At 41.5% G+C, this 27407-nt stretch overlaps 3 protein-coding genes across 5 annotated transcripts in view; 2 read left to right on the top strand and 1 right to left on the bottom strand.

Annotated features, from left to right (window-relative positions):
• Nucleotides 1-27407, bottom strand: part of LOC126404056 (prostaglandin D2 receptor 2-like) — a 116112-nt gene that overhangs the window by 57438 nt on the left and 31267 nt on the right. The window contains exons 2-3 of the mRNA XM_050067019.1: nt 4571-4810; nt 4143-4352 (exon numbers count right to left, since the gene is read on the bottom strand). The gene's annotated coding sequence lies outside the window, so the exon portion shown is untranslated. The remainder of the gene's footprint in view (nt 1-4142; nt 4353-4570; nt 4811-27407) is intronic.
• LOC126404077 (uncharacterized) lies at nt 9716-11915 on the top strand. The gene is made up of 7 exons (XM_050067053.1): nt 9716-9788; nt 9919-10481; nt 10529-10673; nt 10781-10906; nt 10993-11036; nt 11137; nt 11178-11915. The coding sequence occupies exons 1-7, from the start codon at nt 9734-9736 to the stop codon at nt 11294-11296; spliced, it is 1053 nt and encodes a 350-aa protein (XP_049923010.1). The 5' UTR covers nt 9716-9733; the 3' UTR covers nt 11297-11915.
• LOC126404061 (uncharacterized) lies at nt 14597-25342 on the top strand. Of its 3 annotated transcripts, none has more exons than XM_050067031.1 (5): nt 14597-14713; nt 14866-15573; nt 15677-15796; nt 15885-15928; nt 24955-25333. In XM_050067031.1, the coding sequence occupies exons 1-5, from the start codon at nt 14656-14658 to the stop codon at nt 25072-25074; spliced, it is 1050 nt and encodes a 349-aa protein (XP_049922988.1). In that variant the 5' UTR covers nt 14597-14655; the 3' UTR covers nt 25075-25333. The 3 variants fall into 3 exon arrangements, with proteins under 3 accessions (XP_049922988.1, XP_049922987.1, XP_049922986.1); XM_050067030.1 differs by lacking the exon at nt 24955-25333 and adding an exon at nt 16044-16567; XM_050067029.1 differs by lacking the exons at nt 14597-14713; nt 14866-15573; nt 15677-15796; nt 15885-15928 and adding exons at nt 21098-21175; nt 21318-22025; nt 24588-24713; nt 24796-24839 and having other exon boundaries at nt 24955-25342.

Genomic DNA, 27407 nt, shown 5'->3' with positions numbered 1-27407 from the left:
ATTTAACCCTGTGTTGCTCGTTCATGAAACGCACAGCTGGTCTTGTGATGAACCGGTCGGAATGTTCGCTCACGTTTTCTGGGGTTAATGTAAGCAAATAAATTAAAAAACAAGTTCCACCAAACCGACCCACCCCCGTATCGTATCAAGCTAACGTTAGCTAACTACCGACTAACCAGATAATATTAGCTAATTGACAAGCACTTACTGGGCAGAATGGCTCTTCAAATGACGAACAAAGTTTGAAGTTGTCGCCTGGCTGTCCGAGATGTTTATGCCGCATGTCTTGCACTGTGCTGTTCGTCTTTTGCCGTCATAATGGTAATTCCAAAAGCCGAAGACGATGACTCTCGGTACCCCTCCCGCTGACATGTTGATGCCTATCTGATATAAGAGGGCCTGTTTCTCCAATAAACACATAAGGTACGTAGAGAGGGCATGACTGATTGACAGGGTAGTGATCCAATCATGACAACGCCATTCTCAGCCTGCGCTCCTACTGGGTAATCAACATTATTTTTTAAATTAATTTATTAATTTATAAATTTTATATTCTAACTGAAAACATGATATGAATAACACTCAAGTCATTCAAGTCATCGTGTCTCAAGTCAAGTCCCGAGTCTTTAACTTCCAAGTCCAAGTCTCAAGTCTTTTATTTTTTGTCAAGTCAAGTCACAAGTCATCAAAACAGCGACTCGAGTCGACTCGAGTCCAAGTCACAATGACTCGAGTCCCTATCTCTGATGTAACATTATCCTATGCGGCACGATCGGTAACTTGAATGCCAGTTTACGACAGAAAAGCTTGGCTAGTGACAGCTAGTGTCGGCTAGTGATAGCTACTCGGTCTCAAAGTAATGTTAGCATCTATGCCGGCTAACGGCACTAATCTGTTGCCTCGATATGTGAACATATTTCATGTGTACAGCCTCTAACAGTTACCTTGTTCACTGTAATGATTAAAGACATAACAGCATCTGTTAGCCTCTCTGTCACCCCAACAGCGTTAGTAACGTGACACTATGGGCTCTAGTTTCGCAGACTGCGCTTCGCCAACTGGGTGTGGCCAGGCAGATTTTGCAAGTTTGGCACACCGTGCGCGCTGGCGCAGCTACTCCTCTTTCCCACCTCCGTCCCTCCTACCTGTGCAAGTCGGAAAGAGGGAGGAGAGAAGGCGTGGAGTAGGTTTTACACACATCACACCAATCAAATGAGCCCCTTTCCTCGCCCTTAAATGTGCCGCGCGAAGGTGTAATGAGAGTTTACTCAATTCACCATGGCAGAAGAGAGCAGCAGCGTCAGATGGCCAAACTTCTCCCAGGAGGAAACTGATGTTTTGGTCCGGGAGGTCCAAGCTCGCAGTGTCCGAATATACGGAACTGCGAGCAGACCTCCACGGGCTGATGATGCAAAGGTAGCCTGGGAGGAGGTCACCGCAATTGTAAATCAATGTTGCGTTTCTCTCGTGCGCGCACACTCTCTCTTTCTCTCTCGCAGTCTCACTCTGTTTCTTTTCTTTTGACTTTTCTAAGATGACAGGTGCTGAATATATACTCCCTATCTGATGCTGTGGCTGTTTGTGGTTGGCTGAGAGGGATGTGAACTCATTAGTCTGCAGCTGTGTTAATCAAACCAGGTTGGGTTTCCATTACGCGTGCCAAACGTGCCAAACGGTGCCAGTCCCCTTTGATCTGACATCAGATGTGACGGGACAGTCGATATAGAGATACATTTATGTGCTGATTGCAGATACTTGCATTGAATAGTGGTTTTGTGGCTATTTATTGCATTGTTAATGTGCCTGATATTCTGGAAACCTGCCTGTGGGGTTTTGGTGACGTGTGCGCACTGTCTGCCGGTCAGCCAAACTTAGGCTTACACCGGCTGCGCTCCGCCTGCGCTGACAGTAGGCCTGGTTTCAGCTGGTGAGCTTTTAGCGCACCTTCGGCGAAGCCTTTTGGCACGAAACTGTCACTGCGCCAAGCTGGATCTGTCAACACCTCCCCCTGCTGCGCCGCCACACCCATCTCAGCGCACCTCGGTCTGCCAAACTACCAAACTGAGCGCGCCTCGGGTTGCGCTGCTCGAAACTAGCTCTGCGCGGGGTTCGCCACCCTGCGCCGCGCCGGGAAACTAGAGCCCTATGTGTACATGGTCCATGTGTACAGTATTGTGATGAGGGAGTGTTTTGTCTCTCCCTGTGAACTTTGTTTGTCATCCTGCCGGTAGAGTACATAGTTGTTGTTCACTAATAGTATTTTTATGTTGATTTTTTTCCAGCTATGAGAAAAGTCCTTTTTCATCAACTCCTGTGAAACCAGGACTGCAGAGACCACCACCTCCCGCAGCATCCACTATATTATCACAGCAGCTGTCAGACCGGTGAGTACAACTTCATGGTCAAAAAATATATGGACCCTTCTCGGTAATATCCCACAGATACATTATTTTACTGTCTTGGTTTACATTTGCATGTAATGAAATGAAATCCTATCAAAGACACATTAGCTGAAATGATCATTTATAGAGAGGGGGAAAGGGATCTTTCAAACACATTACTTATCAGCTGTCAAGGTTTTGAAATTTTCTTTCTTTCTTTTATTTTTTTTGGTCATTTTGATAGAGGCTATGTCGATGCAGTAAACAGGAAGTACACACAAATGCCCCGAGTAAGGGGGAAAAAATATATATGTTTTGTGTGTTTTTGTGAGGTTGGAGGTTGAGAGGTGTCGACTTGCATTTTCACATGTATGCCTCTTTGTAGGGGGGTGAAGAAATGTAAAGTATCTCCTTTGTGTATATGATAAGTTGTGGGTACAGAGGTGTCTACCTTTGGCCAAAAGACTTCTTGTACATTGTATTCATTTTCAGTTTTTTTTTTTTTTTTTAAATATAAAATAAAATGAAAATTATATTTTGACAAACAAATAACACTAACAAAAGAAAAAATAAATATGCAAGAAAAAAAAAAAGATTAGCTGCTCAAATACTTGAGTAACACTGATGTGGTCACTGAACACAGGTTTTTATCCTTAGAACCTAGATGGGATGAAACCCACATAGTTGCCACTGGGATCAGGAAATGTGACTCTGATCCTCCACACACAGCAGCTGGGGATAACAACTCGATGCCCACCTCCAAGTGACCCATACTGTAGGATCATCTATTGTCTGTACGCTGCATATCTGAATTGTCTGTTACTCTCCCCTGGGTTATTCTGATCCTCTACAGCCCTCAGATCGTTCCAGATTCTCCTGGCTATGCGCAAGTGACCCCCCATCAGTACATAAATGTCCATGTGTGGCATGATGGACAGGCATTCATCAGGTTGGTGGCCACAGCACTTTCTCTCCAGGTCTGTCGGCATTTCGCGGCACCTCCCACACACCTCCCTCACACCATGAGGGTCCAGCAGTGGACCCTGGGAGGGGAAGAGCACCTGATGTGACTGATCTCAGGTCAAAAATGTAGGACGGGTCATTCTACAACACAGCCCGGAGTCAAACTTGACTATTTTCCCAAAGATTTATTTAGAAAGTTTATGACTAAACTTGACCATTATTATAAAAAATATTGTTTTATCCTTTATAATATTTGAAAAGTAAATTTAAAAATTACAAAACAGTTCAAACTATACCATCACCACTGCACTCTTGTCTTCTGATGCAGTGTCCCAATGATAAAACACAGAAAAAGAGGATCGCAGTCAGAGGCTCAATGTTAAAAAAAAGATTTCTTTCCTCCATTTCTGCAGAAATTGTATGTTTTGAAAATTACAAAGGCATATACAGCACAAAGGTGTCTTGCTTATATGCTAGAGTTTTGTTTTTTCTATGTAGTACTTTTACATTGCATTTGTATTGTGCTGCTTTCTATCAGTCATCTGCCTCTTAGTCACAATACACATCCTGTGTTTTGCTGCTGAGATAAGGTACAATAGATGGAGCACATATTGAATGCACTCAAAAAACAGAAATACACACGTCTATAGAAATGTGTGTGTGTGTGTGTGTGTGTGTGTGTGTGTGTGTGTGTGTGTGTGTGTGTGTGTGTGTGTGTGTGTGTGTGTGTGTGTGTGTGTGTCTGAGTTTGACGTTTATATCAGAACAAAAAAACACAAGTAATAATATACATACAACCTCATAAGCGATCCGCTCTGCTTGGAGAGCCTGTATCCGCTGCAGGTCCTCCGGTTAAAGCTGTAGTTCCAACAGTAAACCGCAGCCGGCTCGCCGTCCTCTACCTCTTCCTCCTCTCCCACCTCAACCCCTTCGTCCGCAGCCTCGAGCGCGACCTCGGCCCGTGGACGTGCTCGGAGCCGGGGACCCTGATGTGCTGTCATGTGAACTCTAAAAATAATTTAAAAAAGGTTCATATACATCGAGTCATTCACAAAAACAATGTTTATCTAACAAGTGATAGACATCGTTGTTATTGTTAGCTTTTCCTTGTTATCCCGGCGGTACAAGAGCTAACGTTAGCTGTTTACTCATAGCATTACATTGTTATGACATGACACGTTTGTTTCAACATGCACTGTAATAACTTTACAGTTTATCATAATTACCTGTAAGTGATAACGTTGCTCTTGGTGCAAGTCAGTCCTCTCTCTCCTCTCAAAACTCACGCTGTGCCGGCTCCTTTTCCCACCTGAGGAGGTGTGTCGGTAGGCGGTGGAAAGGGGAGGGCGAAACGGAGCTCAGAGGGGAGGACGCATGACGTCAGATGGAGCACAGGAGGGAGGAGGAAGAGTGTGGAGAAGATGCAACTTTCAAATCTCTCCAACATCGTAGACTCCAGCTTTAACCTAAAGACCACCAAAACATCAAAAAACAGTGGAGTTCTCATTAGACTGCATTTAAACACACAGCAAAAGCTAATACAAACATTAATACCAGTAATACAAATACAAATACTTGTAATACTACAATAATGGAAATTCTTAAAACATTACTTAGTTAAGACACTAGAAGGGCCGTTACATAGTCGACGCATGCAACGCGAGCAGCGCACTTCCTTTCATAGTCAACACATTGAACGCAAGCGACGCGGGCGACACTTGGAATGCAACACATAGCTCGTGCAATAGGGGGTAGCAGAGTCACTGGTACATTCCAGCTGGCTAGTACTGCTGTAGCTAGCTAGTACTGCTATTTTATTATAGTGCAGGGCACTAGAACTGTCATATAAATGGGGGTGTGCCCATATGAGTTCGCAAAGTTTTTCCTCCTCGCCCGCCATATTTCATACCTGCTTCTTCTGTGAATAACAAAAAGTGGTTAATTTCAAGTAAGTCTCCTGCATTATCACCCCCGCTGGCAACGCATGGCATTACACGCGTTGCTACGTCGAGTATCAAAAAAATTGACTACACATTTTGAGACACAAGTGCGCATCATGGCGGCCAATGCGTCTCGATGCGTCCCACTGCGTTCGCGTCTGTGTGCCTTTGTGTCGACTATGAAACAGCCCTAAGACTGGGCGACTTACAAAAACGTCAACAATGAATAGAATTAGGGATGTCAGTTTGGGTTAATTCTGCTTTTGATAGCTGGACACCCATTATCAGGTCACTGACCGGTTATTTTTTAAGAAAAAAAAAGGCAAAAAGACGTGAAATACAAGAGGTCATTTCTCTTAGCCCGTCGCTTCATTCCAATGATAAATTACTGAACAGACCTACTGGGCACAGGCCCAGGGACCCAAAGTGTCAGGCTGCCCTCCTGGCCTGGCTGAACAGCCCGGGCTATTATTTGCTTAAATCATTGAAATCAACAGGCCTATATTTGGGACAAACATTATACGTCCAAAGAACGTATAGAAATAAAATGAACTGAGACAATGTTTCCACAGCAGTTGGGTCAGGACAGCGTCATTAGCATTAATTGCCAAATGAGCTGCTAAGTAGTTGCCGCTAGACGTGGGTGATGCGCAGTGTGATAAACTAACTAGGGAGTGACAAAATTAACCAATAGACTGACATGTGTGACTGGGCAAAAATGTTCTCTGTGGTTAATAATGGTTAATAATACAGTAGTAATGATAATAATATTGTACTGAGGCGTCATGGTGGTACAGTGGTTAGCATTGTCGCCTCACAGCAAGAGGGTTCCTGGTTTGAACCCGGGGTGGGGGAGCCCTTCTGTGTGGAGTTTACATGGTCTTCCCGTGTCAGCGTAGGTTTGCTCCGGGTGCGCCGGGTTTATCCCACAATCCAAAGACATGCAGGCTAGCTGGTGACTCTAAATTGCCCGTAGGTGGGAATGTGAGTTTGAATGGTTGTCTGTCTCTATGTGTTAGCCCTGCAATAGTCTGGCGACCTGTCCAGGGTGCAACCCCAAACAGGATGGGTGGTTATGAAGAATGAATATTGAATGACTGACTATTATTATTTTATCTTTTTTATTATTGTTATTATCATTATTATGAGATCTACGCTCGTAGGCAGGTGATTTAAAGTCTTCTAAACTTGGGTCATTTCTGTTAAATTTTCCGAAAACATAGGTGCATAGATAGAATCAGTCTACACTTGTGGCCAATGCATCAACTCAATCCATACATATTTTTCATAATAATAATAATTACTTTTATCTATAAGTTTTTTTTAAACTTGGGCCATTCAATGTGCCCTTCAGTGACCTAGTGGTCTGTTTTACTGGACCGTGCATAACATAGGAAATCGTATGTTGTTGTGGTTGATGCTTGGGATGAGTATGCTACAAATGAATTACCTCACGTGGGATCAATAAAGTTGTCTGAATCTAAATCTGAATCAATAAATAATATTTTAGGGTAGCCTACATGTCCCTAGCTTTTTTTTCTCTTTTTCATTTGAAAAAAGTTGAACACAGGGCTCCAAAGGCTCCAAGTAACGGCCTATTTCCACCAGATGCGTATTGGTTGCGTCTCCGCTCCGGCACGGCAGCGGAGCCAATAGGATTCAATTCTAGTCAATGTTTGTGTTTCCACCAGCTACGGCTGTGCTGCGTTCCGGCTCCGTCACAGCTCCGGCACTCCGGAGCCCTCCGCAACAGATACGCAGGACTTCTACTTGTGCCAGACGCCGGAGCACAACGCAGCAATTCAGCACAGAGCAGATCGTGCAGGGCAGGAAGTCGTGCACAGAAACAAATAAAACATCCGTTTTTTTCAAAATAAAATACACACTGTTCACAGCGGATCATATTTCCCTGCCCTACACCTTGAAAACTACATAATGGGCAGAGGCAGGCCTGAAGTCAATAGGTCAGAGGTTTTCAGACGTCATTTCACCCTGTTGACACCATGGACGAGGAGAAATTAATCATGGCAGTGCACCGAGATGTCTTCCGGCGGAGCTGCACTGCTCCGCACAGCAAACGCAGCCGGTGGGTATTGACGGACGGCGGAGCACGCAGCGGATAACCAACACTGCTGTTCCGCAACGGACACGCATCCAGTGGAAATCCGGTGTTAGACAGCAAACAAGTGAACTAGCTACAGTAGCTACAGTATCTTGCTGCTGTTTAGCTAGACCGTTGGTGGACAGTTCACAGCACAGCTAGACTAGACTTGCCAGGCATGCTGCTCACGTGGATGGACCCACGCTACCAGTAGACTACCTTGCTGCTCACGTCTTCCAAGTTCAACAGATTGTCTGTCAAGGTAAATATTTTATCTGAGTGTGACAGATGTCAAGTGGCTTGATGTATGATGTATGTCTGGGTCTGGCTACATAGCCATGTATAAATACATGGTGTTGATAGTTATAATATCAAGCTAGCTATAGCCCAAACCTGAATACTCTGCCATACCAAATTGTGAGAAAACAAGCGCAAAATTGCAATAGCTGCGACCAAATTTGCTACTATCACGCCATCAATGGATGAATCATGGTTGTTCTTTGTGGCATAGTTACATGTGGTCTCTAATTGCAGCATGTAAATTTTGAGCATTTTTGGTCAAGGACTTTTTGAGTTATTCACAAAAAGATTTGAATCAGTTAGTATAGCACCACCTATGGACGAATCGTGGGCATTCTTTCTGATATAGTTACTCATGGTCTCTAGTTGCAGTATGCAAATTTTGAGCATTTTTGGTCAAGGACTTTTTGAGTTATTCAAGAAAAGCTTTGTAGACTGACCGATCAACCGACCGACAGAGTGACCTATAGAGCTGCGGGTCGCTGCTGAAAAGAAAAAGAAAAAAGTATTTTCTGTATTTGAAAATACAAAATACATGTATTTTATTTTGATACATTTTCTGGCACCAGTATTTTGTATTTTATTTGGATACATTTATTTGAGGGGTATTTTGTATCAAAATACATTTTGATGTTTTTTTGCCCATCTCTGTCTATACCTATTTTTCATTTTCATAAGTACTCAACATTTATAACACTGATGCTTTTTTGGCAGGTACGCAAATGATGAAGCCTGCATGTGACTGTATCTGCTGAACTGCTTCTGAATGTAAAGCAAAAGGACTCTACTGTACATCATTACTGGTGTTTAGATACCTGTAATATATTTTTCCTTCATTTTAAAGGGCCAGTGTGTAAAATGGGTTGAAAACAGTGACATCAGTGGTGAAATTCTAGATTGCAGGGCTCACTCGCTCACACCTCCTGTTGGGTAAATGACGGTGGCCTCGTAGGGACAAAAAGCCTTGCGCAGACACGAGTTTTTCAGGAGTAGGTCTATCTAGTGATGAGGTAAATGTTTATTTAGAAATCTAAACCATGTTACGATATTGTAATGGATCACTCACGAGCAGGAGATCAGAGTAGCGTTCGGGAAAAAGGCCAGTTTATTTGAGCACTCCAAAAACTCCGGTAACGCTCCAGGGGGCGATTTTGAAGAGTTTCTTGTAGCGGACACAGATCCAGAGCCATACCTGTTTGAGCCGGAGCATACAGATGAGGAACTTGGATGCTGAGCGGGCGAGAAGAGAGGCTGAATCCTCTGCTCCCATTTTGCTGCACAGAATGGGATTCGGTGCTACCATCGTTGGGGAGATATACCATCAGGAGGAAAAGCGCCGCAGAGAGTGCATCACAAGGAGTGAAGTTACCTCTTCTTTTCCGCGCAGATGACAGTTCGGGTTCAGTCTCTCCTGTTGCGTGGTAAGTGTGGTCCATTCCTAACTTTATAACTAAAAAAACTTTTCACTACTCTCTATCGACGAACTACTAACACTCTCTGCTGTTTCCTCCTCCTTCTTCCTTCCTTCCGCTGTATTCGTTGGTTTATTTATACATGCGAAACGCGTTCTCTGACTGGCTGGATTGTCCACTCGGGCTGCCTTACATACATGGCTGCACAAGATAGCGACCTCTCTAAAGCAAGGCCCTTGCTGTATATATATATATATATATATATATATGTAAAAGCATAATTATAAGGCTACGAAAACCAAACGAATTTTATTTTATAGCGATTATACACTTGTATAAACATATTAATGGGTAGAATATTCAGATTCAGATTTGACAATAAACCATGCCAAATACTACACACTGGCCCTTTAAATAGGATACCAAGATAAAGCAATTTTTTTTTTTACTTCATATTCCTCTCACCATGTGTTCTCAAGAACCAAACTTGACACTATAGATAGCAGTCACCATGTGATCATGTTTCCTAAAGAGGACATACAGTGTCACACCGGGCTGGCCAATCAAAAACAGTCTTGTCTCTGAAGAGTGGAGAAGAGATCAAGGTTCTTCATTCAACACAAGAATTCAAACACGATGACACCTGCAAAGTTTGTCCTCTATCTGACATGTCTGTTCTTGGGGGAAATGGGTGAGTTTTTGTGACTGCAGTTTCTATCTTTTTGCTTAACTTCAGAAATACTTTTAACATTTTTTAATAGTGCAAAATGCTGTCAGAGGTAATTTACTGTGTATTTGCTTTGTCTCTCATTTGACTTCAGCTCATACAAGTGATCTGAAAGTGTCCTCGCCTGTTCGTCAAGAGAGACAATTTGTATCAGCGAATGTTGGAGACAATGTGACTTTGAAATGTTTCTATGATGGCTATGAATCAGCATGGCTTTACTGGCATAAGCAAACTCTGGGACAGAAACCAAGGCTCATCTGTAGAGGCTATGTGTTTGATACAGAAGTCACCTTTTATCATGAATTCAAGAACAATCCACGCTTCTCACTGGACTCTGAAAACACTGCAAATCACTTGACAATTTTTGATTTGGACATTTCAGACTCAGCTACTTACTACTGTGCAATTAGCTATGCATATGAGTTCACCTTTGGAGCGGGTGCTACTGTCAGCATAAAGGGTTCAGGTTTGAACGTCCCAGCTTCGGTCCATCAGTCAGTGTCTCAGACCATCCAGCCAGGAGGCTCTGTGACTCTGAACTGTACAGTACACACTGGGAGCTGTGATGGAGAACACAGTGTTTACTGGTTCAAAAGCTCTGAAGAGTCTCATCCAGGAGTCATTTACAGCCATGGAGGCAGGAATGATCAGTGTGAGTGGAAACCTGACACACAAACACACACCTGTGTCTACAACCTGCTGATGAGAAACCTGACACACAAACACACACCTGTGTCTACAACCTGCTGATGAAGAGCCTGAATCTTTCTCATGCTGGGACCTACTACTGTGCTGTTGCCTCATGTGGACACATACTGTTTGGAGACGGGACTAAGCTGGACTTTGAGCGTAAGTAACTTTCTGGTTGATGAATAGTTATTCATGGTTACTTTCCGATCCTACTTTGTCTAAACAAAGGTATAAAAGGTTTGTTTCTGATGACTGGCTCTCGACAGATGAGGAAGCTTCTCTTGTCTTGGTGTATATCTTGAGTGGAGCTTTGGCATTCACCATCATCCTGGTTGTGTTACTGGCTTTCTCAGTGTACAAGATGAACAAGAGAAACAGCTGCCAATGTACAGGTAAGCAGTACTGCTTACGTCTGACAGCTTGTATTCACTTAACAGAACTTTGGAGTAAAAGAGCCTTTTCTTTGTTTCACAACCAGAGTCCCCTGCGAGATCATCAGCTCCCTCCACAGCAAATGCAGAGGTGAAATTTATTTTAATATTCCACCTTTTTATTGCACATTAAATTGTATTTTGTATTTTAAATATGGATATTCTAATCCACTTCTATACTTTGTCACCAGAGTTACCAAGATGCAGAAAACCTCCATTATGCTGCTTTAAGCTTACCAAGATGCAGAAAACCTCCATTATGCTGCTTTAAGCGTCAACCTGCCCAACAGATCAAGAAGACAGAGGAACAACACCAAGAATGAGTGTGTGTACTCCAGTGTAAAGCAATAGAACTGTAACATGTTTACTTTTTCAGTAAAATTGAATTAGTTATTATTGTTAATATCTAATTATTTCAAGTCTGATGTAGATTTTTTTTTGTCTTACATGTCTTACTGTTTGTCTAACTTCCTTGTGGTCTGCCACCTGGTTGCTACGTTTTTAGAAAAAACCCCACCTCACCTCGCGTGCTTTGGCGGTATACACAGATAAATGTCTTGAACACAGAAAATAAGAGGAAAAATTAAGGGGGAGAGATTGAGGGGGGTTACTTTTGTATGAGTCTATATATTGTTGTAAGGAAAATCCTGCATAGTATATCTGTAGCTGATTGTCTCTTGTAAACATGCCAGTGTGAAAATTGAACAGCTAGTTATTTTTGAATTATTAGACATGTAACCAAACAAAATGCAGATATTAAAATAAGATAATGTGGCCTATATCTATAGGACGTATAAAACATGTTACCAGTGTCCTTTATAGATTATGAAACCCAGTAAATTGTGAGGAAAATCACTTTAGTTTTTGATTTTGGGTTGCTGGAAATAAATCTTGACAATGATTTGATTTTAATCAAGGACAACTCTGATTACATACAGACTCAGGATCCAGGATTATTGCTGTGTCAAAATGGAAGATTGCCAAAATTAAAGTCCAACATATGTGCAACTTGAAATAGCTTTATTTGAAATACGTATGGTGTGAACGTTGTTGGGTTGTGAATAACTGCACTCCATGAAGAAATATTATCATATATTTGGAAAAAAGAAATAGTGATTCCAGAGAGAAGCAGACAGAGGGGTCTACAGTCTGTGTTTGAAGGATATATCCAGGATGTCAAACTGACTCAGCAGCAACAACAGGTTAAAAAGACAAAGATAGTTAGAAGCTAAAGCCGAACTATAGGCTACAGATCACAGTGTAAATGTGAACCACCACATCACTGCTGATCACCACAGATTACAATAATATAAAGGGAAACTTTGCAGATATTGAAACAGCTGTGTGGCATCGCAGTGTGTGCAGATGAACAGTGTTTGGCTTTGCCCCCGTGCTGCTGCCAGCACCCGCACCTCTGCCGCTGGATGGGCAGGGATCTCTGGGGGAAGTCAAACAACATTCATCTGCACACAATGCAATGACACACAGCTGGTTGAATATCAGCTTCCCTTCACTTGTTCCTGTACAGCAGGGTCGGTATTTTTTTCACTGTTATAATCATTAAAAAGTACTATATCTTCAGTAGCTAGCTAGCTAACCCTACACTTTTCAGGGTTTGATTTTGGTTTTGGAACACGGAAGAAATGTCTTTTTCCAACCTCTCCAGGTAGCGAGTATCATTAATACACGACGTGCCCCAGGCACAACATTTAGCTCCAAATCCACAAAACCAGCCTGAAAATGAAGGAAATCTGAAACGACTGCATTAGAGTCAATGGAGCACAGCTGTGTTGTTGTAGGACCCTGGTCTTAGCCAGCCTGATGCTACGTTATGATTGGCCAGTCTGCGTCCAGGGTTGGGACCTAGCAAAGGGTCAATTGACACATTTCTTTGCATTAATCCATTGTCCAGAGGTGCACTCTCTAAATTATATAGAAACATCTCAATGCTGACATGTACACATTTACATAGGATAAAGGTAGCCTGGGAACAAGATCTTGGACCTATATCTGAGGACCAATGGGTCTTTATTCTTTCAACAATACATAGATCCTCACTTTGCGCAAGACGGGCCTTATTGCAATTTAAGGTGGTCCATAGGGCATTTAGGTCTCCTGTCCAAAATCCTATTGTTGCCTTGTCTGGCATTGCTAGTGGAGACAAACCCAACCTGACATCTGCAGAGCACTGTATGGGGACTTTTGCTCTGCTCTTGGCCGGCCATGCTATCTTATTAAAATGGAAGAAGGCTGCCCCGCCTACATCTGGCCAGTGGCTTTGAGACGTTATGTCCTGCCTAAAATAAGAGAGGTTGTGCTTCTCTGCCAGTGGTTCAGAGAAAAAAATCCTGGAGACCTGGAGGCCCCTTTTATCTCATTTTCATTATACCCAAACAACATCATCTCTCAATGTGTTTTAATTCAGCCCTTGACATAAAGAATAAAAAGCAAAATCTGATTCAATGGATGTTGCTGCTCTGCATATTAAATCCTAGACACTGTGCCTTAGAAATATTTAAAGGAAGGGAAAAATTGGGGATAGGACCATGAGTGGGGGGTGCTTGGGAGGGGCTGTTCTATCATATAAGATATTACTGTAATGGCCTCAGGGTCATGTCTCCTTTTGTTTGTTCTACACACCTATGTATGCCCTGGCATTTTTTTCCTTTTTGAAGATGCAGAAATAAAAGATGCAGTCTAGTATTCCCAGGATTATTGTCAAATTTACACAAATTTACTCCTGAAAGTATGATGTGCAAGTTGGGGGGTGGTTGTGTGTAGTGCATCAGACTTTCATGCACAAGACCAGACTTCATATGTTGACCCAGACCTGTAGATAGTATTGGCCTTTTTTAATCATACAAATAAGCTTTCCCTAACCTTTACCAAGTGGATTAGTTGCCTAACCCTACCCATGTTTTAATCATAAATATATGGTGTATTCAAATAGCACCTCTGCTGCAGACACCAAGTTGCGTAGCCCTGACAGGGTACAGCTCCTAATTTAGTTTCACATTTGATTTTTGTTTTTGTTTTTTTCCTCTGTGACTAAACCAACAATGAAATCTTGCCACCTCATGACCTTTCTGGTCGACTAACATTTGGTCGACTATAAGGGGGGCAGCCCTACAAAAAAGACAATATTAACATGGTGAAGTGCCTCCCAAAATAAACTTAGATCTCTATTTTAAAAAAACTAATTTAACCATGCACACATGCCCCCTGGAGGAGGGCCAACAATAACCTGCTATTTAAAAGTTACAAGCATGTCCAACTTTATGCCTAGTGGTACTGTATGTGAGGTACATAGGAGCTTCTTATCTTGGCAATAGGTCTAAAATCAGTAAAAATGAATGATCTTCAAATCCAATACACACAGGGAACAAACACATTGGGCTTTTTTTCTGTTTGATGCATTGAGTATCATAAACAGTCATACATTTCCATTAAAATCCACTGGACTGGGCTGGCAGCAGAAGACAAATAAAATCAGTTCTATCTACATGAATAAGTACTGTATGTGTCAAAAAGGTGCAATACCTTTGCTAAAAAAAAAGGCTTGACCCTATTGGTGGCAGTAACCATGTGAGCAGTGAGGTTTCCTGATTAGGACACACACAGTGCACCTCAGGTTGGCCAATCAAACAGAGTCTCGTCTCTTCAGAGTGGAGGAAGGATTCGTGTCTTTTCTTTTCACACAGAAATTGTGCATGATGGCATCTGCAATGTTTGCTCTCTACCTCACATGTCTGTTTTTGGGGATAACAGGTGAGTTGTGTTTTTGTTGCTCAAACTTGTATCATTTGGTGTAAGATCACTGCTTATGCAAATGTTTTCCAACACTTTTAATGTACCGATTATTCTGAAGTCTGTCAAATTAAATTAAATCTACGATTTCTTTGTATCTTATTTCACTTCAGCTCAGACGACTGATCTGGAATCCTCATCTGTTCATCCTCACAGTGGTTTTCTATCAGTTAACACTGGGGAAGACTTGACTTTGAAATGTTTCTATGGCGGTACTACGGCTGCAAGGCTTTACTGGTACAAGCAAGCTCTGGGACAGAAACCAACATTCATCTCTACTTTCTATACATATGATAAAAAAGTTTATTTTGATGAAGAGTTCAAGAATAGTTCACACTTCTCACTGGATACTGAAAATGGCAAATATCACTTGACAATCAGAGACTTGCATATTTCAGACTCTGCTACTTATTACTGCATAAGTTGCTATCTATACTCATTTGACATGCTGCAGAGCACTTTAATCACTGTAATGGATTCAAGTTTGAACGTCCCAGCTTTGGTCCATCAGTCAGCATCTCAGACCATCCAGCCAGGAGGCTCTGTGACTCTGAACTGTACAGTACACACTGGGAGCTGTGATGATGGAGAACACAGTGTTTACTGGTTCAAATACTCTGAAGAGTCTCACCCAGGACTCATTTACAGCCATGGAGGCAGGAATGATCAGTGTGAGAGGAAACCTGACACACAAACACACACCTGTGTCTACAACCTGCCAATGAAGAGCCTGAATCTTTTTCATGCTGGGACCTACTACTGTGCTGTTGCATCATGTGGACACATACTGTTTGGAGACGGGACCAAGCTGGACTTTGAGCGTAAGTAACCTTTGAGCAAAACTTGTTGTGTCTGATAAGAACTCATTGATACTACCTAAACAAACTTAGTAAAACTCTGTTTCTGATGTCTTATTATCTGCAGATGAGGCGGACACTAATGTCTTAGTGTATTTCTTGAGTGGAGCCATTACCCTGAGTGTGTTACTGGCTTTCTCAGTGTGCATGATGAACAAGGACAAGAGAAACAGCTGCAAATCTACAGGTACATGTAACTGCTACTGTTATTATCTGACAGCTTGCTTTCACTGAATTTGGCTTTTAAATAAAAGCTTTTTCTGTTTCACAACCAGAGTCTGACGCAAGAGTTCCAGCTCCCTTCACAGCAGATGCACAGGTGAGTACAAACTGTTACCAGCCAAGTAACCATTTTGATTGCACAATACATTTTGTTTGTTTTAATTTTTGTCAAGAACATAGTAATAATCAACTGATAAATATTTTCTCACCAGGGTTACCAACATGCAGAAAAACTCTATTATGCTGCTTTAAGTGTCAACCTGTCCAACAGATCAAGAAGACAGAGGGATCAGACCTGGAGTGAATGTGTGTACTACAGTGTAAAGCAGTAGAACTGGACATGTAACATCTGTACGTTGAGTAAGACAGGATGTTCTTAGTGCCTCTTTTGACATGTAATGTACATTTATATCTACCTTTGAAACAAATATGCTTTTATTGTTTTTTTTGTACATAAATTAGGATACTCTGTATTATCTGTGGGGTCTGAAGTGTCTCCACAATGTTCTTGCAATTACAAGATTATTTTGAGTACATATGAATAAATGTTTTTAGGACTTAACCTGTATATGTAGAAGCTCAGATCCACTGATGCTGTAAGAATCACTCAGGTCAAGATTATTGTATACTACTGTGTTTATCCTCATTGTTTTTTTTAACCAAATCTTATGTGTGGTTTTGTATGTAAAATGTATGTTGTTAATAATTAAATAAATAGAATCAGAATTTGGATCACTTTCAGCTTGAAGCAATGTGTGCGTGCACTTCATACATAAGTGGGTGGTGGCACCATGTTTATCAAAGAGTGTGGTTGATCTCACAGACGGACAGACAGACAGATAGACTGCCATTTGATGTAATAATATTATCTGGACTCAATTTGAGGATTAAGTATGTCCAATTTAACCAGATCAATGTACTGTATGTGCTTCACATATGTTCTTTGATCAAACAAAACTAATATATTCATGGGCCCCCTCGATCTTGGGACAACATATATACATGTGTGTTTACTCGGTGGTAGAAATCCCTCTGGCTCTATCATTCTTGGCTGGTAGCATCTTGCAAACTGTATCAGAAAAGCATGCAAATGACCTCATCCACTCCAATGAAAGATCAGTTGAGTTGAAACTCAGCTGATCTGGTATTACAGTTACATGGCACAGGAGGGTTTTTAAATTGACCTTCAGTAATTGACTCCTACACTAGTGATGCCCAATTTGATGACTTGACGGGGATTGCCCATTGTTCCGACTAGGCATGTGCCGGTATGAGATTTTGACGGTATGATAACCGTGGGCAAAAATACCACGGTAATCGGTACTACCACGGTAATAATAATAATAATAATAATAATAATAATAATAAAACAGGCGTTGTCCTATTTTCATGCTGTACACTTTAAAACGGTAGGCTAATATTCTTTGACTGTTCATAAGCGACAGCATGTACCAGGCATCTCCTGTCAGTGCAATGCATCATCACACCAGTTGTTTAAATGTGTAATATAGACCCATTAAAAGTAATAGAGCCATTTCTTAACTTCACGATGGTGACTCCGGCCAGCAGCTTGTTGAGCTCCTCGTGGGTGCGGACAGCCAGCTGCCGGTGACGGGGGATGATACGGGTCTTCTTGTTGTCGCGGGCAGCGTTTCCAGCCAACTCCAGGATCTCAGCGGTCAGATACTCCAGCACAGCCGCCAGGTAGACGGGGGCACCGGCACTGACACGCTCCGCATAGTTTCCTTTGCACAGCAGCCTGTGAACACGGCCGACTGGGAACTGGAGCCCAGCACGGGAGGAGTGGGTCTTTGCTAGGGATGGGTATTGTTAAGATTTTAACGGTACTACTACTCTTATTGATACTGCTTATCGATCCGGTATTTTAACGATACTCTTATTGATACTTTTTGAGGAAGAAAAAAACAAATTAAGAACATAAATTGCTTTATTTTCTCAATTCTCATTATGCAACAAAATATTTTTTTAACAAAACATTTTACTTTATACAACTTGAAATGTAAAATATATAAAATAATAGTGTTGTCACGGTACCAAAATTATAATATGTGAAGCCACACTTATGACCGTTTGGCTCTCTCCGCCATCGTTATCTATCTAAAGGTAGGCTACGAGCTTGAGTTGGTGTATGCGCTGTCTTGTGTGTGTGTGTGTGTGTGTGTGTGTGTCACTGGAACAACAGCCCCACCCCCCTGCTCTCCACTCACACACAGCAGGCAGCCAGGGTGAGCGAGACAGATCTCTCGTCTTCAGGGAGAATAGCGAAAATTATGATACAATGACGCATAATTGACGGAGTTGGTGAGATAAATGTGCAAGATAATGTTTATCCTGTAAAAAAAAAAAAAATTAAAAAAAATGCAACTGCTCCAGTATCGATAGCAGAACCGTTAAGGTCAGAGCTTATCAATACTGCGGTCTTGAAGAATGTAGCCCCAGGGCTCATTCAATACCGGAGTTCGGTACCCATCCCTAGTCTTTGCCTTGGCTCTGGGGGTTCTTCTGATAGCCTAAATGGTCCCACACCACCGACTTCGTCCTTTTCGCCGGTGGGAAAAGTTCAGCTTCGCCTCCTCCAGCCATGTTTGCTGTTTGCACGTGAGTGGATTTACACTGATTACTGACGTACTGACTGACTGACTGACTGACTGACTGACTGACTGAGGCTGCCCTCCCAGTAATTGTGCTGACTGCAGCGGCTGCACATGCATGATTTCAGAGTGTGTGCCAGTTAAAATGTAGACTGGCACAGAGTTATTTCTGAGTTTTGAGTTCCTGAAGTTCCCATTTAACAGAGTTATTTCTGAGTTTTGAGTTCCTGAAGTTCCCATTTATGAAACGTAGCGTAGGTTACACCATCGGCCTGTACCGTCGGAACGGAAAATGGGCGGTTAGTGACACCGTGACATTCTTTTACCGTGGTAAACCGTGACGCCGGTAACCGCCACATGCCTAGTTCCGACATCCTCATATTCGGCCTCAATAGTCTGAGAAATGCGCCATTGGACTGAAAGTCCATTTGTCTGACAGTCCAGTATCTTGAAGACAAATGAGCATTGCTCCCAAGGGCTGTTTCTGCCTTTTATTGGCTAGTACTTGTTGCCTTTGTTGGTTGGTTTATCGGTTAGGTTTAGGCATAAGGAGTGACCTTCACAAAAAATGAGGCCCTGAAAGTTCACTGTGCTATTGTTTCGGCTACAATGGCTTCATGTCTACCCTTTGGATGGTTATGCATCAAGTACCCTTAAGTCTACGCTGATGACTTAGTCTTTTATAGAAATAAAGGATGCCTCTAACATTTCGAAGCTGTCTGAAGTGTTTGTAGTCTATGATTATGTAGCTGTGAATACTATTATTACACTCATTATTACACTTGAGGTCTGCATGCTTAAATCAGATTCTCTTTCAACTGCTTGCTTCTTTGTATACGCAGTCACAAGTGATCACATCTGCATAATTAATTGTCATGTTGGATTAATCATGTTGCAGAAAAGCAAGGATCAGGCTTTGCTGACTCAGCATTATAAGAGTGTACTTTATCTTAAACCAAAATAGTAAACGTAAGTGCTATAGCGCAGGCAACTGGACTTGCTTGTGTTTCTTGAATACGTTTTGCCTCTCATCCAAGAAGCTTCTTCAGTTCTAAATGACTGGTACAAAGTTGCAGGCTATAAACCCTGTGTGGGTGGGAACCCTTGCAGAGTCGTAGGGGTCATGTGAGCTCTTAGTTTCAGAGTCGTTAAGGTCACAATGTGAGTTGTTGACCCACCTGGCCACCATGTGAGTCATTAGGGTCAGGTGGGACCAGGGGTGAGAAGTCGTCTGGGGAGGGATCCCAAGACTGCATTGTAGGTGGGGGATAAATAGTGTCGTAAGCCACCCCCTCTGTTTAACAACGATGGTTCCAGCTTGACGTTAACCAAAATAGTAAACTCTCTCTGACTTTTTGGTGCCATTGCTCATTTTATTAAATACACTGCCTTCAATTGGTCTTGATGATTCTGCTTACGCCTGGTTCAAATCATATATTTCTGCTAAAATTCAGATTATTTTTACCAGTGGTTTTAAATCAAGTTCCCACATAGCTGATAAAGAAATCAATATAAGGCCTCTGGTGCTTATGTCCAAATGAAAATTTACATCTTGTATGCCATCGTCTTTACCACAAACCAGGCCTTTACCTTATTAAAAGTTTGCCTTTGAAGACCTCCTGATCCTTTGCCATGTAAAGCTTGCTAAACTCCAGAATGATAAAAGTGAATGCATTTCACAAGAGTGCTGAGCTTTAGAGTTCCTCCTCTGATCCATACTCTTAATGCAAATCTAATGCGTATATAAACAACCTACACTGAATTATGGATACATGCTACAAGCTCACAGAACTGCCATTAACCAGAAACCAATGGACGCCATTGACAACAGTGCCATTCACTTCATAGGTGTATAAAAAAATATTTTAAATGATGTAGCAAAGGACTTTTATTTTGTAGGAAGTAAAGATACAAATTGATGCATAAAAAATCACCAAAATGCAGTTAAGTGTTTGGTGCCTAAAACTTCCTGAAAGGGGGTCTACAACTCTCCCCCAACCACTTTCATATTTCATATGTGCCCCTTCATGTGATGCTTAAATGTTTTATCACCATAAACTACTACAGTATGAACATATGTGGAAAAGAACTGAAACAATCATTACTCTCTGACATTCTTACCCCAACATGCTTATTGCGTGTATTGTAGTGCACTCAATACGTCTGTGGTTTTCGGCAGGATGTAAGGGTGTTGTCACTCTGAAAAGGACATCTCTTAAGCCAGGGACCCCTGAAGAGAAATATGTAATGTGTGATATTGGGCTATTTAAATAACACACACAACTGATTTTATTTGATATATGCTGCCAGTCCAATACAGTGGATTTTAACGGAAATATATGACTGCTTATGCACTCACAGTGTCAAACACATTATATATAAAAAGCCCAATGTGTCATGTTCCCTGTTTGTATTGGAAATGAAGATCATTTTTCACTGATTTTAGATCTGTTGCCAGATCGGGAGCTTTTATGTACATTATGTCTCTGTCACAAAGGCACACACCTCTGCTAGAAAAAAAACAAAAAACTTGACCCTACTGGTGGCAGTAACCACGTAAAGTTTCCTGATTAGGACACACACACAGTGCACCTCAGGTTGGCCAATCAAACAGAGTCTCGTCTCTTCAGAGTGGAGGAAGGATTCGTCTTTTCTTTTCACACAGAAATTGTGCACGATGGCATCTGCAATGTTTGCTCTCTACCTCACATGTCTGTTCTTGCGGATAACAGGTGAGTTGTGTTTTTGTCACTCAAACTTCTATCGTTTGGTGTAAGATCACTGCTTATGCAAACACTTTTAATGTACTTATTATTCTGAAGTCTGTCAAATTAAATTAAATCCACGATTTCTTTGTATCTTATTTCACTTCAGCTCAGATGACTGATCTGGAATCCTCATCTGTTCATCCTCACAGTGGTTTTCTATCAGTTAACACTGGGGAAGACTTGACTTTGAAATGTTTCTATGGCGGTGCTGCTGCTGCAAGGCTTTACTGGTACAAGCAAACTCTGGGACAGAAACCAACACTCATCTCTACTTTCTATTTATATGATAAAAAAGTTTATTTTGATGAAGAGTTCAAGAATAGTTCACACTTCTCACTGGATACTGAAAATGGCAAATATCACTTGACAATCAGAGACTTGCATATTTCAGACTCTGCTACTTATTACTGCATAAGTTGCTATCTATACTCATTTGACATGCTGCAGAGCACTTTAATCACTGTAATGGATTCAAGTTTGAACGTCCCAGCTTTGGTCCATCAGTCAGCATCTCAGACCATCCAGCCAGGAGGCTCTGTGACTCTGAACTGTACAGTACACACTGGGAGCTGTGATGATGGAGAACACAGTGTTTACTGGTTCAAATACTCTGAAGAGTCTCATCCAAGACTCATTTACAGCCATGGAGGCAGGAATGATCAGTGTGAGAGGAAACCTGACACACAAACACACACCTGTGTCTACAACCTGCCGATGAAGAGCCTGAATCTTTCTCATGCTGGGACCTACTACTGTGCTGTTGCCTCATGTGGACACATACTGTTTGGAGACGGGACCAAGCTGGACTTTGAGCGTAAGAAACTTTTAAGGAAAAGTTGTGACAAGTACTCATTGGTACTATCTAAACAAACTTAAATAGAAACTAGAATTACTGCCTCACAGTGGTATGCCTGCACGCACTAGTCTAGTATCTCTCACAGTTTACATCCTTGTCTGTGAAAACATGAATGCTTTACACACAATGGGTCTCATTCATGAAAAGGTAGTAAATCTGTGTGTAGATTTGCACATAAAAGCCTACGCTACTAAAAACCTACTCCAGATTCAGGAACGCCGCGGGAAACTCAGATTTGATCGTAAACACGTGTGTATGATCATGAATGCCAATCCATCGTAAAGTGACAGCGCGCTCCCGGTAATCAGCAATTAGCATAAATCCCGCCGATGAATAGCCAATGACCACCATATAAGGAGGTGTAGGTGCATCCAGTCGACCTGTCAGTCATGGCGCAAACAAAGAAAGAGAGAGAAAGAAAAATAATTTTTCCGAAGCGGAGATCGAAATAATTTTGGGTGAAGTGGACTTAAGAAAAAACATTTTATTTTCTTCAGTTAGTAGTGGTGTGACAGGGACAGGCAAAGCGAAGGCCTGGAAGTACAAAGAACCATGTCAGAGGTGAAGCGTAAATGGTTTGATATGAAACTGGAGGCAAAGAAACGCATAAGCACACACAAAAAAAATACAGCGGTCACCAAACAAACAGAAGATTCATTTGTGGGGTTTTGAATGAAGTGGGAACGGGAAACCAGAGATGTTTTGTGCGTAATGGATAAACTCTAAATCAGTGGTGTCTGTCGGAATGTAGAGCCATTTAACATTTATTTTAACAAATGATCGTCTTCAGATTATTTGAATCTTAATAGCCTAAAGCTCTGTTTTATACACCGTAAATGAAACATTTTTCAAATCAGATTTATTCATTCAAATGATCAAAGAGCCACAAAAAACAAAAAAAACCAAAAACGTGTTGTCTCAAATAATTCTTTCAGCTGGCGCGTGCTCCTTCGTGGCTCCACCACCTGCTGCTCCTGCTGAACCCAGGCACCGAGGCCGAAGAGGCTGTGATACAGATATTTTTTATTATCATCATTCATCATGTAGAAAGAACGTGTAATCTATTGAGTCGATTTACTTAGATAATTCACAATCATGAACCTAATCTGGATCTTAAACCTGCTAATTGTCAACTAATTTAACTAAATGTGTTATATTTTTAATATTTTTGTCATGTTTAGATTATGTGTTTCAAAGGCATCTGTGTATTGTGTACATAACAGAGCGCAATACGAATTAAAATTTTGATTTCCAATAGTGACAAGCAATATTTATGTGCCTTACTAAATTTACACAAGCACTACGAGTGGTCAGGAGCAGGAGTAGATTTTGGTAGTAGCTACAAAAAGATCGGAGCTACTAAAATATTGATGAATGCGGACATGCACCTAGATTTCCGTCTGCGAACAGTTTACACACAAATTCCTTCTGCTCACGTTTCATGAATGAGACCCAGTGTACCCCCAGCAGCACAGAAGATCCATACATTCAGCATAGTTTCAAGGTGGGCACCATAGATGAGTGTCACCAATTCAGTATCTCACCAAATGTCTCCCTTTGGTTCCTGAGATATGACACTGGATAATGGCAAGAAAGGTGTTTTATGCAGAACATTATGATGTCACAGTGAAGCTGACATTTCACCTTTTGGATAGAAAAAAATGTCGTCACCTCATCATTATATTCTATCAGACATTTGTGTGAAGTTTTGTCATTATTAGCATATGAATTCTTAGCCTTTGACTTCTGACCCCAAAATTCAAAGCAGTTTATCCATCAGTCCAAGTGGAAGTCTAAAAGAAGAAAAAAAGACATTTAATTAAAGAAATTCCCTTGAGGCGTTCTTGAGATATCACATTCACGAGAACGAGATACATGCAAGGTCACACTGACTTTGACCTTTGACCACCAAAAGCTAATCAGTTCATCATTAAGCCCAATTAGACCTCTGTGCCAAGTTTAAAGAAATTCCCTAGAGCTGTTCTTGAGATAACGCATTCATGAGAATGAGATGAATGCAAGGTCACTGTGACCTTGACTTTGACCCCTCACCACGGAAATTTAATCAATTCATTCTCGAGTCCAAGTCAACCTTTGAATCAATTTGAAGAAATTCCCTCAAGGACGTTGTTGAGATATCACATTCACAAGAATGAGACAGGAGTTTTTCCTTATCCGCTGCGAGGGTCCTAAGGACAGAGGGATGTCGTATGCTGTAAAGCCCTGTGAGGCAAATTGTGATTTGTGATATTGGGCTTTATAAATAAAATTGATTGATTGATTGAGACAGACAAGGTCACAATGACCTTGACCTCTGACGTATGACCTCCAAAAATGAATCTCTTCATCACTGAGTTCAAAGTGATGAAATTCCCCTTGAGGCATTCTAGAGATATCGTGTTCACAAGGAAGGGATGGACGGACAACCTGAAAATGAAATGCCCCTGGCCACAGCTATCCCTGGTGCAGAGACAGAAAAACCTCCTGAAAGCTCTGTTTCTGATGTCTGATTATCTGCAGGTGAGGAAGACTCTCATGTCTTGGTGTATTTCTTGAGTGGAACTTCGACATTCACCACCATCCTGGTTGTGTTGCTGGCTTTCTCAGTGTGCATGATGAACAAGAGAAACAGCTGCATATCTTCAGGTAACTGGTACTGTTAATATCTGATAGCTTGTATTCACAGAATCTGGCTTTTAAATAAAAGCTTTTTCTGTTTCACAACCAGAGTCTGAAGCAACGTTCCAAGCTCCCTCCACAGCTGATGCACAGGTGAGTACAAACTGTTACCAGCCAAGTAACCATTTTCATTGCACAATACATTTTGTTTGTTTTAATTTTTGTCAAGAACATAGTAATAATCAACTGATAAATATTTTCTCACCAGGGTTACCAACATGCAGAAAAACTCTATTATGCTGCTCTAAGTGTCAACCTGTCCAACAGATCAAGAAGACAGAGGGATCAGACCTGGAGTGAATGTGTGTACTACAGTGTAAAGCAGTAGAACTGGACATGTAACATCCGTACGTTGAGTAAGACAGGATGTTCTTAGTGCCTCTTTTGACATGTAATGTACATTTATATCTACCTTTGAAACAAATATGCTTTTATTGGGGTTTTTTTGTACATAAATTAGAATACAGTACTCTTCATTGCCTGTGTGGTCAGAAGCATCTCCACAATGTTCTTGAAATTACAAGATTATTTTGAGCACATATGAATAAATGTTTTTCAGGACCTGTAAATGTAGAAGCTCAGATCCATTGATGCTGTAAAAGTCACTCAGGTCAAGACTTATACTTTTGTGTTTAGCCTCATTTTTTTTTAATCACCAAATCTTATGTATGGTTTTGTATGTAAAATGTATGTTGTTAATAATCAAATAAACAGAATCAAATTTTGGATCACTTTCAGCTTGAAGCAATGTGTACATGCGCTTCATACATGAGTTGCTGGTGGCACCATGTTTATCAGAGAATGTGGTTAATCTCACAATGGTCACAATTCACACATGGCAGACACATACTATAACAGTCATTCATACATGGAGTCATGGCACACTGACAGAAGGAAAGCAATTAAAGGGTAACAACTACACACACCAACCTGCCATGCTTATACAAGTGCAAGGATTTGACATTGTAGCTGGTGTTAGCATTGGTGAAGAAACACAACACAGCAGAGAATATATAGTATTCACTATTATACAGCATTAGCTGTAGTACAGTCCTGCTCTGGGTCTGGTACCTGTGGGTACAGGTAAGCCGCAAAAAGCTGTGTAACGGGCATAGCTAAAAATTAACTATACGCAGGCAGGCAGCGGGTGAGATTTTATATTTTATTTTTCAGAATAAAACAAATGAAAAAATGGGCAATATGTGTGTAATATCAAGCTGCAATTCCTTTTATTTTGAAAGTCCATGGCAGAAGTTGAACCATTGACCCCATCATCATCACATTAGTCCCGAGCGTGGAGGACTCCAGCCATAGAACTCTGCAGCCCTAGGATGAGGTGGCAGCCTACATCCAGTTCAAGACACCCAAGGAGGATGCTTTTGAGGTTTTATGGTGGTGGAAGGAGCATGCTAAAATGTTTCCTAACCTGACGGTGATTGTGTGAAATGTTTTCGCCATCCCGGTCTCGAGCGTAGCCACTTAAAGACTTTTCCTCAGATGGATTTGTAATCCAAGAACAGAGAACCAAGCTTAATGTAGGTGACCGTAGCCTGTATATGTTTTATCACTAGTGCAGGTCGGGTCGCAGGACTTTTATTAATGGGTGCAGGCGGGTGTGGCTTTGATTTAGACATAATAACGGGTAACAAGTGTGTTCTGGTACTGAGCTTTACGGGTATGGGCGGGTGTGGGTTTTCAAAAATGGACTCACGCAGGACTCTGAGCTGTAGCACCACAAAGTATACATACTAAGTTCAATGTGCAACACTAATGTGTGTGAGCACCTGCCACCCAGTGCTGCAACTCATGGAGGTATGTTATCAAGTGCGATGGACTAAAAGCCAGACTGGCATCATGTCATCAAGCATCAATGGTCAAGGCCACGCCCCCTTTTGGGGGGAGTTGCGCTGTCAAGTGAGGAGAGAAACAAGAAAATGCGGAAAACTGTTGTGTAGCTGGTTGTGACACAAATAAACACAAGAATTCAGATCTTCAGTTTCCCATCCAGATTTGAGACACATAAGATTTGTGAATATTCATCGTCAGTGTGGTTAATGGCTAAATGATGCTGGCGACAGTTACTACTGTTGGCTAGCTAATGTAAGCTTGAGTGGGAGGCTGCTTCAGTACTGTCAAGACAGATTAGGAGCAATCAAGATTGTTCTCCAACTGCATCTCAGCCTGGAGATCAAAACATTGGCTGACTGAAGGGAAATGACGACAATCAACCTTAATCTATTTGAGTATTGCAAAAGCTCAGGTTCAGGCAAGGTAGCAAAATAATTATTAGACTTATCTGTAAATGAATTTTTTAAAATATGAAATAAATACATAGAGAAGAGTTAAAATTATTATCCAAACCACTGTGCTGCATTGAATCTTCAGGTTTCTATCCCCTCAAAAGGGGCGTGGCCTTGACGTTTTGTGAAGCACCCCAGTCTGGACCATGGGATGAAAGAATTCCCACCCACTAAAGCTCTTGCTCTAACACCTTGTCTGGGAAATCAACAGCAATGTGAAAACTGGCCACGTGTCCAACACTACAAAACAGTATGAGTAACTGTACGCAGGGAATTTTAGGATCATACAGACGAAAAATAAAGTGATATAGCCCCAATGAAAGTTCACCCCCTTGTTTCAAACCCTGTGTTCAAATCTCTT

This window comes from Epinephelus moara, chromosome 17 (assembly GCF_006386435.1).
Source record: "Epinephelus moara isolate mb chromosome 17, YSFRI_EMoa_1.0, whole genome shotgun sequence".
In the NCBI taxonomy this organism is placed as follows: domain Eukaryota; kingdom Metazoa; phylum Chordata; class Actinopteri; order Perciformes; family Serranidae; genus Epinephelus; species Epinephelus moara.
This window is presented reverse-complemented; position numbering and strand designations above follow the sequence as displayed.